Raw genomic sequence first — 15223 nt, forward strand, 5'->3', positions numbered from 1 at the left:
TCGAACCTGCGACCGTAGCAGTCGCTCGGTTCCAGACTGTAGCGCCTACAACCGCACGGCCACTACGGCCGGCGCGTACATACCTATTGAACGTTCCTTTCGTCCGTCCTCGTAGCTCCCGTGGCGTCGCGCTATGTCATACTTAGTCACTGCCATAATCAACACTCTCTTGGCGGTGCCCGACGCACAGGACGAATCACGTGACCTATTGCCCCACGGCTTTAATCGGAGACGTTTATTGGCAGAACCATATTAATCTACTACGATGCTACACACGTAAAATCAGTCTGAATGCTGGCCTGTGTGGCCGTGCGGTTCTAGGCGCTTCAGTCTGGAACCGCGTGACTGCTACGGTCGCAGGTTCGAATCCTGCCTCGGGCATGGATGTGTGTGATGTCCTTAGGTTAGTAAGGTTTAAGTAGTTCTAAGTTCTAGGGGACTGATGACCACAGATAAGTCCCATAGTGCTCAGAGGCATTTGAACCATTTTGAGCAATTCAGTATGAATAAGGGTCGTCAGCGTTGGTTTGATTCGCGAGACAGGGTGAAAGGTCACAACTCAAAAGCCAATAATTACACTGTCCACCCACATTAGTATGACCACCTACACCATAAGCCAGAATAACACCTTTTGCAGTGCGAAACGTGCAGGAAGAGAGTCAGTGCTGTTGTGGAAGGTACTGATAGGCACGTGGCCGACTTCACTGCCGTGGTCAGCTGCGCTAGGTTCCTCGGTTGAGGATCCATGACGCGAACAACAGCCGATCGAGGTGGTCCGACAGATTATAGCTTGGGTTTAAATCCGAGGAGTTTGGCTGCCAGGGGAGTAGGGTAAACTCATCCTGGTGCTCTTGAGCTACGCACGTGCACTGCAAGCTGTTTGGTACGTCGCATTGTCGCGCTGGTAGGTGCCGAGGAGAAACAAACTGCACCAAAAGGATAGAAGAATATATGTGTTGATCCACTGTGGCATCCAGAGCAACGAGATCACCCAGGGGGTGCCACGAAAACTTTCCCAAGAGCATAAGACTCCCCAAGGTATTTGCTTTCAGGCATTTCACGTCGTACAGCCAGCGGCCATTTTTCCGGCGGAGCATAAAACGTGATTCATCCGAGAAGGCCGACTGTCGCCATTCACTGGACGCGCAGTTGTGGTACTGGCGTGCACATTCCAGCCTTCGTCTCCGATGAACAGCAGTGAGCATGGGTACATGATCCAGGCGCCTGCTGGACGGTCGTGGAGGAGACACTGTTGGTAGCCCCTTGGTTCATCCGCGCAGTCAGTTGTTCAGCAGTTGCACGTCTATTCGCTGGTACACATCTCCAGAGCCATCGTTCGCTCCTGTTATTTATAGCCTGTGGAGCACGACATTTGCCTCGACACCGGTTTTGAATCGCGCCATTTTGCCATGCACGATATACTTTGTCCCTGGTGGCACGATAACGGTTTTCCGAAATGCTTCCACCCTTGGCCCGAAAGCCAGTCATCATGCCCTTTTGAACGCCAGATAAATCGCTCCGTTTTCGCATTACGACAATGACTGCACTGTTTCCCACGTCCCCCCTATACGATTTATATGCCCTCCACTGCTAGTGCTGCCACTTGCCATCTGTGAGTGGCGAATATAGACGGTTGTCGCAATAATATGACCATCTAAAGGCCCGGCAACTATCCGACTATTTTCAGGAAAGATTACGAGATGTGATCACTGGACTGGAAAGATTCATCACTAACAGTTCGGTACTGCGCATCCAGCTGGTTACTAACCACCCTTGCCGATAATCGCAAGAACAAAAGAGGAATACAATGTGGAAGTAAACAGGCAAAGAACCACATAAAACATCACTCTCAAATTCGCACGAAAAATCAAATTATTTGTTATCAAGCCACATGGTAGCCACGTTCGGGTACTCCAACTCCCTAATGACAAAACGCGTGCTGTGACGCCTCTCTTTTACCGAGCAACCCCAGCCTCACTAATTCACAACCATCACAAAGAAAAACAAGAAAGTGCCTAAGCGGAACTCGATGCCCACGCACGGGAATGCACTTTAGAATACTTTGGAGGCTTTCCTTATTGGAAAATTGACCTCGATCATCTCGAAGGATCACTAACTCCATACTTCCGAAATGACAGTCACTAAAAAACACGAAGTCCGCCACAGAGAACCTACGACTTGCCGCCTTACCAACACGAGGGTTGCCGGCCGACTTCTAGATTTCCAGAGCTCTAGACCGCTGCACGAAATTAGACTGTTCAACTTTCAGGCCTTCCAACCAATCAATGGCCGCATGGAGACGATTTCACTGCCGATTCCCCGTTCGCACTAATAGCGCTTCTGTAATTTTCTGCTTCCTGCGAGGACGTTTAGAGCTTTCCCTGCTAGTGATGGAGACGTAGGCCGTCATGGTAGATACTCGCCTTTGAATTGAGTCTTGTTGTCCCCGACACCTACCCATTTAGAAGGGTTAGAGAAAGCCCAGCCCATCATCTTCAGCGGCCTTTCCTTGCAAGTAGAAAGCAACCGAGCCGATTACAGTAGTGAAATAGGGGGTCACCAGGAAATCATATGTTTTCAGAATCTATAGTTACATCCACACTCAATAAAGCCCTGTGAATTAGAGGGGTCTCGACGAAAATATGAAAATGCATGCTTGAACATAAATTCAGATGCTGACTAAACTAGCAGGTTGTGCTGTTATATTTGACCTCTATCGGGACCTGTACAATGCACTCAGTACGCTGCAAATGTTAATCGTCGTCAGAAGTGTTCTACGAAGTTGTGAGAGCCTTATGTTCGAGCTAAATGAATTCGAACGTGGGCAAATTGTAGGTGCTCTTGTGCTGCGTACTTCTGTAACCAAGGTAGCTGAAATGTCTAGTATTTCAAGGGGCGCCGTATCGAAGATTCTTACAGCACGAAGGAAAGCGGTAAAATATCCTTACAGTCACAACATGAATGAAAGGGTGGGTCGAATGACCGTAGCAGACGACCATTGAAGAGGACCGTGACGAAAAGTAAGAGAACGGCAGCTGAAAAGTCACTGCGGAACGGAATGTTACACTCGCTTGGTGCTGACCAAAACAACACGAATGGGGCTCCATAAGCAGGGAAATGCAGTGCGTGCTGGAATTCCACCACGACTCATCTTGATGCCAATTCCCGTAGCAGGTAATGTGGTTCCGAAGCCATGAAACCTGGAAAATGCAACAATGGAAGAACATCACTTCGTTGGATGAGGCGCGTTTCACACTGTTTTGAATTTCTGGCCGAGTTTGCGTACCAAGAGTGAAACATGGGGAGCGGGGGTTCTGCGATTATCCAGGCAGCCATAGCGTGGTATTCCACTGGCCCCATGTATACTCTGCGAGATCGCATTACTGCTGAGAATTATGTGGCCATATCGCCTAATCAGATCCATCCCATGGTACAATGTTTGTTCGTCAATGGTGATGCTGTGATCCAAGACGACAAGACTTCTTTTCATACAGCCGGCATCGCCCAGGACTGGTTTTGTGAACAAGAGCATGAACTGTCTCATTTTCCTGGCCACCATAGTCACCAGTCCTCAATATTATTGAGTCTTTGCGGTCTATATTACTTGCAGTTCTTTAGAGTCCGAATCACTGAAAGACAAATCACTTACTCCATTATCACTGTTGAAAACAGTATTCACAAAATAGGCAAAGGTCCCGAGTTCCAGTCTCGGTCCGGCACACAGTTTTAATCTGCCAGGAAGTTTCATATCAGTGCACACTCCGCTGCAGAGTGAAAATCTCATTCTGGAAACATCCCCCAGGCTGTGTCTAAGCTATGTCTCCGCAATATCCTTTCTTTCAGGAGTGCTAGTCCTGCAAGGTTCGAAGGAGGGCTTCTGTAAAGTCGAAGGTAGGATACGAGGTACTGGCGGAAGTAAAGCTGTGAGTCGTGTTTGGGTAGCTCAGATGGTAGAGCACTTGCCCGCGAAAGGCAAAGGTCCCGAGTTCGAGTCTCGGTCCGGCACACAGTTTTAATCTGCCAAGAAGTTTCAGTATTCACAAGCTTCTGTAATCCCTCTTAACCATCACTACGAACTGCTCTCTTCAGCATTTTGGTTGTTTACCGACTGTGAGATCAGCTACGACGTGACACACGTGATATGTACTTCGTTTTAGAATACATATAAGAGCCATCTATTAACTAGAAACTGAACTCCGTGTACGCATATAATGAAGCGGGCATCTGCGAGCTGAGTCCATCATATGTTTTAAATGTCATAGCAATATCCTGAGACTACTGCTCGTCATTTTATACGATTCGGTTAATCTTCCACATCATCTCTCTCGTGTTAAATTCTGCTACATTTAATCTTTTGTGCGCCTATCGTTCAAGAAATCATAATATCTGGACAACCGAGTGGCAGATGATTGTAATGGAAGTGAATGTGACACAAATTCTCTAGAACTTCGCCGGGCGTCGCGTGTCGTACAGAGGGAGAGTGACACTCTGTTTTACGAGCACAGAGCTGACGTGCTAACTGCTCGTTGCTGGGCTCCAGGGCTTGCGTAACGTTCGCCGGAGAATGAGTGTGTCGCCCGTCGCTACAGAGGCAACTTTATGACGTCACGCGGTGGAGGACCGCGCAAGTCCTGACCTAGATGTGTCCCACTCTCCACAGCTGGCGCGCTGACTGTTTAACTAGTACCGTACTGTCACAGGTGTAGTGCCTTGTTATTCATTTATTTATGCATTTATGTCATCTGGCAAGATTAGGATCCTCGGGACTCCTCTTGCATCTAATCAGACAGCCTTAGTGAGTCAACAATATAATAAGTATAGTACACAGGTAGTACACAGTGGTTACTACACACATCAAAAGAAGTTGTGGATCACCTCGATTCCGAAAGTTCCAGAATTTGTACGGGAAATTGGAATAGAGATCAACATAAACATCATTTCTGTCCTTTTTATTGCTCATGAAAACCACACATTGCATGTTGTACCACCGTACAGCATTGATGCATGCATGTATTCGGCGTGGCATACTATTCACAAGTTCAGCAAGGCACTTTTGGTCCAGATTGTCCCACTCCTAAACGGCGATTCGGCGTAGATCCCTCAGAGTGGTTGGTGGGTCACGTCGTCCATAAACAGCCCTTTTCAATCTATGCCAGGCTTGTTCGATAGGGTTCATGTCTGGAGAACATGCTGGCCACTGTAGTCGAGCGATGTTGTTACCCTGAAGGAAGTCATTCACAAGATGTGCACGGTGGGGGTGCGAACTGTTGTCCATGAATACGAATGCCTCGCCAGTATGTTGCCGATATGGTTGTACTATCGGTCGGAGGATGGCATTCACGTATCGTACAGCCGTTACGTCGCCTTCCATGACCACCAGCGGCGTACGTCGGCCCCACATAATGCCACCCCAAAACAAAAGGGAACCTTCAACTTGCTGCACTCGCTGGACAGTGTGTCTAAGGCGTTTAGCCTGACCGGGTTGCCTCCAAACACGTCTCCGACGATTGTCTGGTTGAAGGCATATGCAACACTCATTGGTGAAGAGAACGTGATGCCAATCCTGAGCGGTCCATTCGGCATGTTGTTGGGCCCATCTGTACCGCGCTGCATGGTGTCGTAGTTGCAAAGACGGACCTCGCCATGGACGTCACGAGTGAACTTGCACATCATGCAGCCTACTGCGCACAGTTTGAGTCGTAACATGACGTTCTGTGGCTGCACGAAAAGCATCATTCAACATGGTGGTGTTGCTGTCAGTGTTCGTTCGAGCCATAATCCGGAGGTAGCGGTCATCCAATGCAGTAATAGCCCTTGCGCGGCCTAAGCGAGGCATGGCATCGACAGTTCCTGTCTCTCTGTATCTCTTCCAATTCCGAACAACATCGCTTTGGTTCACTCCGAGACGCCTGGTCACTTCCCTTGTTGAGAGCCCTTCCTGGCACAAAGTAACAATGCGGACGCGATCGAACCACGGTATTGATCGTCTAGGCATGGTTGAACCACAGACAACACGGGCCGTGTATCTCCTTCCTGGTGAAATGACTGGAACTGATCGGCTGTCGGCCCCCGTCAGTCTAATAGGTGCTGCTCATGCGCGGTTGTTTACATCTTTGGGCGGATTTAGTGACATCTCTGAACAGTGAAAGGTACTGTGTTCAAATGGTTCAAATGGCTCTGAGCACTATGGGACTTAACTTCTGTGGTCATCAGTCCCCTAGAACTTAGAACTACTTAAACCTAACTAACCTAAGGACATCACACACATCCATGCCCGAGGCAGGATTCGAACCTGCGACCGTAGCAGTCGCGCGGTTCTGGACTGAGCGCCTTAACCGCGAGACCACCGCGGCCGGCGAAAAGTACTGTGTCTGTGATACAATATCCACAGTCAACATCTTTCTTCAGGAGTTCTGGGAACTGAGGTGATGCAAAACTTGTTTTGGTGTGTGTTTAATGTTGAGAGTCACAGTACTAAATAGATGGAAATTCGGAGATAGCACTATTCTTAATATTCTTGTGAACATCTTCCTCATTATGTTCTTGTCGAATGTGACTAATGAGATATAAGAAATTTTTGGTAGCCCTACAGTAGGAATCAAGTGTGGAGAAGAAGTTGAATAGTCAGTCAGGGGAAGAGCGAGAAATAGTAGGAACACCTTAGCAGAAAAGGTGGAAGGATAGATAGGAATAGGAAAAGCATAGACGCAGCTGATAACGTCACTCGTTGTTCAACAGAAAGCGAAACAGCTCGAATATGCCGTGAGGGAAGCTATGCGAATGGTGACACATAAAGCTTAATTTCCTCTGGAAAGTAATGTGATTTTGGACATAGGTCATTGAGTACTTTTTTCCTGACTCGTGGAGGGATAGGAGATGTAGAATGATTTAGTGTTACGCACCAGTGGCTAAGAAATCGATGAACAAAACAGAACGAGTGAAAGTCTTGTCGTCTGTCCGCTCTTATACTTGCATTTATAGCTAGCTGAATTATTCTTGGGTTGTCACTATTTTGTGCCATGTTGAACTACATCACTACGCTGTTTGACACACCTCCTACTGAAACAGACATAATGTATCGTATTCAGTCTCTAGCTCATTACCTGTAGCTTCCAGTTCCTCAATGGTTCTAAGCGTACAAATACCTTTACCGAGAATAAAGCAAAAGATGAAATCTGCACTCTGAGCGAAGCAGCCTGTCCTGATACTTACTCGCCCTGAGCCTATTATTTCAACTGCTGTTTCGAAATACAGAGTGATCCGTTGGTGCCAGAAAGTATTCTAGCAATGATGGCAAGCCTTCTTTTAAAATCGTTGTAGAGGAGAGGTGCTGGCATAAAGTTCCTGATCACGAGTGTTTGAGCCAATGTCCTGGAGTAAAGTCAAAAACCTCTCTGCGGTGTCTCATGAAGTAAGGGTATGCGATGCAGTTGATGGTGACCCGTCCGTCGGATGGGGACGTTAAGCTTAATCAACAGGAATAGGATATGTGCCAGTAGCGGGTATCACCCTCTCCCTTCTCCCATCATTATGCAACACAAACATAACTCTCCAGAATGAGATTTTCACTCTGCAGCGGAGTGTGCGCTGATATGAAACTTCCTGGCAGATTAAAACTGTGTGCCGGACCGAGACTCGAACTCGGGACCCTTTGCCTTTCGCGGGCAAGTGCTCTACCAACTGAGCTACCCAAGCACGACTCACGCCCCGTCCTCACAGCTTTAATTCCGTCAGTACCTCGTCTCCTACCCTCCAAACTTCGCAGAAGCTCTCCTGCATACCTTGCAGAACTAGCACCCCTGGAAGAAAGTTCCAGACGAGGTACTTGCGGAATTAAAGCTGTGAGGACGGGGCGTGAGTCGTGCTTGGGTAGTTCAGTTGGTAGAGCACTTGCCCGCGAAAGGCAAAGGTCTCGAGTTCGAGTCTCGGTGCGGCACACAGTTTTAATCTGCCAAGAAGTTTCAAACATAATACTGGACACATCTACATTGTACAAAAACATATCCGTCACAACTCTCAAGAGACAATGTGCGCAGAAATAGAACACCCTTTGCACCAAGTGGCTGAACCCATGCCGTAGCCGGCTGTTGTGGCCGAGCGGTTCTAGGCGCTTCAGTTCGGAACTGCGCTGCAGCTACGGTCGCAAATTCGAATCCTGCCTCGGGCATGGATGTGTGTGATGTCCTTAGGTTAGTTAGGTTTAAGTAGTCCTAAGTCTAGGGGACTGATGACCTTAGAAGTCAAGTCCCATAGTGCTCAGAGCCATTTTTAGCGCATACCGTAGGATATCCCAGCAACAAAGCCATATGACATTTAATTTTAATTCTGCAATGGGAAGAGTTTTACATTAGTCTAGAAAATAGATTATAATTTCTAATGTCTTTTTAGAATGATTAATTTCGGCGATGTGTTTGTGCACGGGTACAAAGCAGAAAGAGCTCGATGACATGAGCTTACGGCTTTGTTAACCGTAGACGACGCTACTGTCTGGAATATGTCTTTTGTACTGCCAGATGCTCACTGGGCCGGGTGTGTTAATGCGCGGTCTAAATCTTGCGTGAGGGAGGGCTATTGTATTATGATTTGAACCTTCGTCGCGAAGTGATTGATTACTGCTCAGCATTTTCATGTCTGCTGTTGTTGTCCGCTTCCTCTGGAGCAACAAAGGACCGCTCTTCGGCGTAGAGATGAGGACGCTGAAATAACTATTGTGAAATATTAAAGCTTTGTACCGAGGCGAGACACAAATTCCGTTCTCTGCCTTTCGCAGGAAACGCTTTGTCAGCTGAATAGTCAAAGGTTGACAGCGTAACTCCAACGGATATTCTATGAAGCTCAGGACTCGAGGCAAATTGCGGCGGTCCCTGATGAGTCCCCTATACGTGAACCTATTCAAAAAACTGAAATTTTTCAGTAGCAACGAATCATCGTAGCAACTATTCATTGGCAGCAGTATATTTGTCATCACCTATCTCGTAGCCACTTTGCTGATCTCCCGTTTAGTTTCCGACTGCTCGAGTTTCTGTAATGTTATTGAGTGATGGTACAGCATTCGTAGCCATTGTGAAATTTTGCTTGGAAGTTTTACCTTTTGATGTAAACTTATGGAGATGATGCTCTAGGTCCAACGTGGTTTAGGAGCGGTTAATGGGAAATGTCTCTCGATCAGGAAGGTATACTGGCTGAAAAAGTTTAGATCAACGATCAGGTGCGCAACAACAGTTGTCTAAAGTCAATAAACTCGCAGAAGAGTTTGGAGGCTCATATCAGCAGATGGAGCATGTGCAAAGAAGACACGTTACGTTTCATGTTACTACACTGCGTACAGGTCAATGCGTGTAAATAATTTAATGTTATGGAAGACCTTGCAACCAGTGGAGTATTCAGCACGTCTGTTTCCATCTTCTAACTTCTCCCTCTAACTACTTGCTGGCATACTGTTCGTCTCACCATCGAGTGAGATGACGAAGTGCTAAGACATTAGACTCGCGTTCGGAACAGCGTTTCCAGACTGAATTTTGGAAATTCCCTAATAGCAGACATAAAATACCCCAAAGTCATACTATTTCGGTAACTTTTCCCCAAATATCCTTTTTCCTTTAAACTGTTGTTTGTCATCAGTGTTGGTATCTTGAGGAGGTGGAAATGAGTGTTCAGGGCCGTAAAAGTATTGTGCATATCACAAAAATCGTACTACGTAAACTAAAATTTTTAATTTGTAAATAAAAACAAAGGTCTGGCCAGAAAAAAACTGTTCTAGGGGCGTCGCATTTGCTTTCTTCATGGTTTTTTCATTGCCCTATTGATTTAACATCAGCGTAGCACCTGTACAAGCACCCCAAACGATCGAAGCTGGGCAGTACACGTCATAGTGACGTCACGGAGAGGTATCACCGCAGTGAGTGTTAAGTCTCCTACAAAAGGAAAGGTGAGCGATTGAACTGAAGACAAGAGTGACATCTAGTGAATATCTAGAAAACGAAATATGTGTTGCTTGAACCAAGCTATCAGAAGGCATCAGCAGTAAGGCTAGGTAGATAAAATGCTTCCCCAGTTTCCCGGGTGCCGAAATTTTCTGCTGCAAAAATTTCTCCTAGGTTTCCGTTTCCCCAAAAGCTCCTCACAAAAAGTATTTTTCCCTAATATTGATAAAAAATTTCAATATGGAGTCATTGATTCGGAAAGACGTCCGTTCTGTTAGCAGTACAACGATCAAAAGTTAGGTGTACTGTGGTTTCACGAAATTAAGACAAATGCTGGGACGGTTCCTTTGGAATGGGCGCGGCAGATTTCCTTCCGCAGCTTACTTTTCGTCTCCAGCGATCGTCGATGGGATTTTAAATCCTAATCTTCCAACATCGTACAGATCTTCCAAGGCCGGCCGGTGTGGCCGAGCTGTTCTAGGGGCTTCAGGCGGGAACCGCGCGACTGATACGGTCGCAGGTTCGAATCCTGCCTCGGGCAAGGATGTGTGTGATGTCCTTAGGTTAGTTAGGTTTACGTAGTTCTAAGTTTTAGGTGATTGGTGACCTCAGATGTTGTGCCATAGTGCTCAGAGCCATTTGAAGATCTTCCATTTCCTGATATGTCATTTGTTGCTCATACGGAATCGTACCACCATATAAGGAAAAATGTCTCCAATAACAAGTCACACAGTAGCTGCCAACCGGAATTTCTTATTCAAATGAAGACCGCAGTTGCGGGTCTAGCACAGTCCACCATAATGTGGAAAACCTCCAGAATGTACCAGTACCTCCGTTCTACCTTCCAAACTGTACAGAAGACCAAGCGAGGTGGCGCAATGGTTAGCACACTGGACTCGCATTCGGGAGGACGACGGTTCAATCCCGTCTCCGGCCATCCTGATTTATAGGTTTTCCGTGATTTCCCTAAATCGCTTCAGGCAAATGCCGGGATGGTTCCTTTGAAAGGGCACGGCCGATTTCCTTCCCCATCCTTCCCTAACCCGAGCTTGCGCTCCGTCTCTAATGACCTCGTTGTCGACGGGACGTTAAACACTAATCTCCTCCTCCTCCTGTACAGAAGTTCTCATGCATACCTTACAGGTGTAGCACTCCCTAAAGCGTCGTGAGTCGTGCCGGAATAGCTCTGTAGTTGAAAGCAAGATTCTGGGATCGAGTCGCGGTCGGGCACAGACGTTTAATCGGCTAGTAAGATACAGAGTGAGAGATTCATTCTCGAATCAATCCCCTAGGCCTTGGCTAAGTCTTCCTTTCTTCCACGAGTGGCAAAATGGTTCAAATGGCTCTGAGCACTATGGGACTTAACTGCTGAGGTCATCAGTCCCCTAGAACTTAGAACTACTAAAACCTAACTAACCTAAGGACATCACACACATCCATGCCCGAGGCAGGATTCGAACCTGCGATCGTAGCGGTCGCCTAGAGCCGCTCGGCCACACCGGCCGGCCTTCCGCGAGTGCTTCTCCTTCAAAGTAAGCAGGAAAACTTCTGTACAGCATGGAAGGAAGCAGAGAGAGATGGAAGATGCAGAGTTCCGGCATACAGTTTTAATGTGGCAGGAAATTTCACACCAGCATTCGAAGCGATTGTAAAATTTTGCTTGAAAGTTTTAACTTTTGATGTAAGCATAGGGAAGGTAAAATGCAGAGTAAAAGATTAATTCTTAAGAACGTGCACAGCTTTCTGCCACGATAGTGGTGTGTGAAACGCAGCTAATATAGCATTTGCTGCGCCTGTGTTCCAGGTACATCCACAGCAAGGAGAAGCCGTTCAAGTGCGGGGAGTGCGGCAAGGGCTTCTGCCAGTCGCGCACGCTGGCGGTGCACAAGATCCTGCACATGGAGGAGTCGCCGCACAAGTGCCCCGTGTGCGCGCGCAGCTTCAACCAGCGCTCCAACCTCAAGACGCACCTGCTGACGCACACCGACCACAAGCCGTACGAGTGTAACGCGTGCGGCAAGGTATTCCGCCGCAACTGCGACCTGCGCCGGCACGCGCTGACGCACGCCGTGGGCGACGTGCCGCCGGGGCCGGACTCCGACTCGCCGCCCCCGCCGCACGCACCTCCCCCGCCGCCCCACGTGCCGCCCCACCTGCCGCCGGGCATGGCGCCGCCCCCACCGCCTCCCGCCGCGGGCTCTGCCGCCGCCCTGGGGCTGCCGCCGCCCTCGATGCCGCCGCCCCCGCCGCGTTGCCTCACACCACCGCCGCCCCGCACGCCGCCCACACCGCCGCAGCTGTTTGGTCGCCGTGGCAGCCCGCCGCCTACGACGAGGTGCCACCACAACGTAAGTATCTCGCAGCGTACTGTATCTGTAGTAGTAGTAGTTAGTGTTAGTGTTTAACGTCCCGTCGACAACGAGGTCGTTAGAGACGGAGCGCAAGCTCGGGTTAGGGAAGGATTGGGAAGGAAATCGGCCGTGCCCTTTCAAAGGAACCATCCCGGCATTTGCCTGAAACGATTTAGGGAAATCACGGAAAACCTAAATCAGGATGGCCGGAGACGGGATTGAACCGTCGTCCTCCCGAATGCGAGTCCAGTGTGCTAACCACTGCGCCACCTCGCTCGGTCTGTATCTGTAAGGAATGAGGAACTGCCATTCGATGTCCGGGATGATAAGTCATAGGTAACATGACTAAATTTAACCATGTTATATGGGTGTTTTTTGAGAGATATTACCGTGTTGCAAGTTTTTTTGTGATGTAATATATACTGCAACAATCACTTGCTTCTGATATTTTATTCGTACGACGAATTCGGTGACATGCTGCCAACATAAGGTGCAATTACAATTATTTTTACATTGTAATTAATACAATAAATAAATCAGCAATAGCCACTGACATAAAAAACGCAAGCCATCCATTCCATGATATTGGGTATGATCTTTATATATTACATAAAATGGACAAGGACCATCAAAAAGGACTTTTACGAAGAATTGGAAATATTCATTCCTGGCAGAAGATGGAGACATGTTATTAAATAACAAAATTTAAAGTAATAATATTAAATTCTTTAAAAACTCTCCAATGTTGAAAAAAATTGTCTTTAGCAAAAACCCACTTAATGTTTTCCATGACATAAATATAACTAGATACAAAAGTTTCAGTAATTTTGGAGAGCAGCGGTGTGGCAGGAAGTACTTTAAAAATGAACACAAACAGTCTCGCACGCAAAAAAACATTCTGGCGGTTACAGCCGTTATTAATGTACCGGCATTTCACATGTACAATGGCATATCTCGTGCTTGCATTAACCAGCGATATTGCAGCGTTAATAAGTTACAACTGTTACCTAGACAAATGAATTACCATCATTTCATTACTATACATTAATCATTTTTTGGCCTTGCGATTTTTTTCATCAGTGTATATATCGACAGTTAGGAAATTTTGTCACACTCCAGCATTTGCTGTACAACTGATGCTTGTACGTAGATCTTCATACGGATAGGTATAACATACTTTGTTGAGAGGTATTACTTTTTTTGCCTACAGTAGAGTCAATGTATGGGAAAATACTTAACTCACTTGCGGTATTAACATGAATGCCGAAAAAAAATAAAGTTATAATATTTGCAGAAAATTGTTGTTGTTGATATATACATAAACTGCCCAGGTGGCAGAATGAATGCGTGTGGAGGGTTAAAAAGAATGGGGCACAATGGCCAAGGAGCTCCTCCTAAGTCACACATTTCTGTCGTTAGTGCTAAACGATGCTTGAGGTGGTGTAAAGAGCGAAGCCATTGGACAATGGATGATTGCTATACCCTGCCTGTGGCAATCCGATGGAAAGGTTTGGGTTTGGCGAATGTCTGGAGAAAGTTACCTGCCATCACGTGTAGTACCAACAGAGAAGTGCCGAGGTCGAGATGTTGCATTTTGGGGTAGGGTGTGACTCCCTTATTGCGCTTAAGATAACGCTAAATGCTGTGTGCTACGTGCAGTAAACGACATTTTGGAGACGGTGATCTTTAGTTTCCGCATGACAGTGCGGCCTGTCACAAAGTAGCATCTCTTGGGCAATGGTTTGTGGACAGTAAAATTCCTCAAATGGACTGTCCTGCTCAGGGTTGCGATCTAAACCCAATGGAACACCTTCAGGATGAGGCAAAATGTCGATTTTCATCCAGCGTCCAACATCACTATCTTCAGTGATGTCGACTCTTGAGGAAGAATGGCCTGTCATTCCTCCACACACATCCAGATGCCTCCTTGAATGTGTCTCCAGCAGAGTTCAAGCTGTCATGAAGGCGAATGGTGGACACTCCCTATATTAATGTCCACTAATAGGTGTCTGAACATTTGTGGTGACATAGTGTACACCAAATCGTTGTAGACGTGGTCAAGTCCAACTGTCGTACTGATAGAGCGCGGCTACGTTCTCATGTAGGTGGCCGTTTTATCTCAACTGGACGTCCCAAAATGGTGGAACTTCCACAGGCTACCAGAGACAATGTCGATGTCTGTGACAGAACAGCATTATCAGTGTCTGTAGCAGTTCGGCATCGAGCGACCGCTTCCATGCACAACTACTGGTATAGCCGCTGGCCCCATTAAATTTGTAGTTGTGCATTTTCATCTGTACAGCTTTTTAGGTGACAGAATCCCTGTAGGCAGAGAAGTGAGTACATAAAAAAAATTTGAAATGGAAAGAAAACCATAAAACATCTCTCAAAGAATGTCGGCGGGAAGAACTACTTCTCTTATTCAGAAGGTCCGTTATTAGAAATGGACAGAATGCTTAGCGTAGAATGTACGCCACTATCATTAAAATTTCAACATCAGGAAAGATATAAAATAACAAATTTTATCGTTGTGCGCTTACACTATAGGAGGAATCATAAAGGTAAATCTGTAGACGAATTGGGGTATAGAACATGCGAAATTTAGCGCACAAATTATGTTCTTGTTAATAGTGTCGCCTTGCAGTTTCTTTTCGCGTATCCATATAAGGAGCAACCCTTCGACATCGTCCAGAATATGAAACCGTTGTTTTGATACTCTTGTCACTCACTTTGAAGCGTCTGTCTCCATAATCTTGTCCTTATTCTTGAGGATAGTGCAAATAGTTAATGTAGACAGATTGTATGTGCGTGATAAAGCATAACGCTCACACCACGCTCGCGTTTTTCAGTGATTTTGCGTTTCATTTTTAAGTTCATTTTCTTTCTCTTCTGGGCATCTTCTTACCGCTTTATTTTTGGGGACATTTCTACGAAGGTTATTAGAATTTG

The 15223-nt window shown here is 46.7% G+C and overlaps 1 protein-coding gene across 1 annotated transcript in view; it reads left to right on the forward strand.

Moving 5' to 3' along the window:
* LOC124593988 (protein bowel-like) overlaps positions 1-15223 on the forward strand; it is a 295269-nt gene that overhangs the window by 268172 nt on the left and 11874 nt on the right. Inside the window, exon 3 of the mRNA XM_047132340.1 lies at positions 11728-12048. Coding sequence (XP_046988296.1) covers positions 11728-12048 — 321 coding nt within the window. The remainder of the gene's footprint in view (positions 1-11727; positions 12049-15223) is intronic.

This window comes from Schistocerca americana, chromosome 2 (genome assembly GCF_021461395.2).
Source record: "Schistocerca americana isolate TAMUIC-IGC-003095 chromosome 2, iqSchAmer2.1, whole genome shotgun sequence".
In the NCBI taxonomy this organism is placed as follows: Eukaryota; Metazoa; Arthropoda; class Insecta; order Orthoptera; family Acrididae; genus Schistocerca; species Schistocerca americana.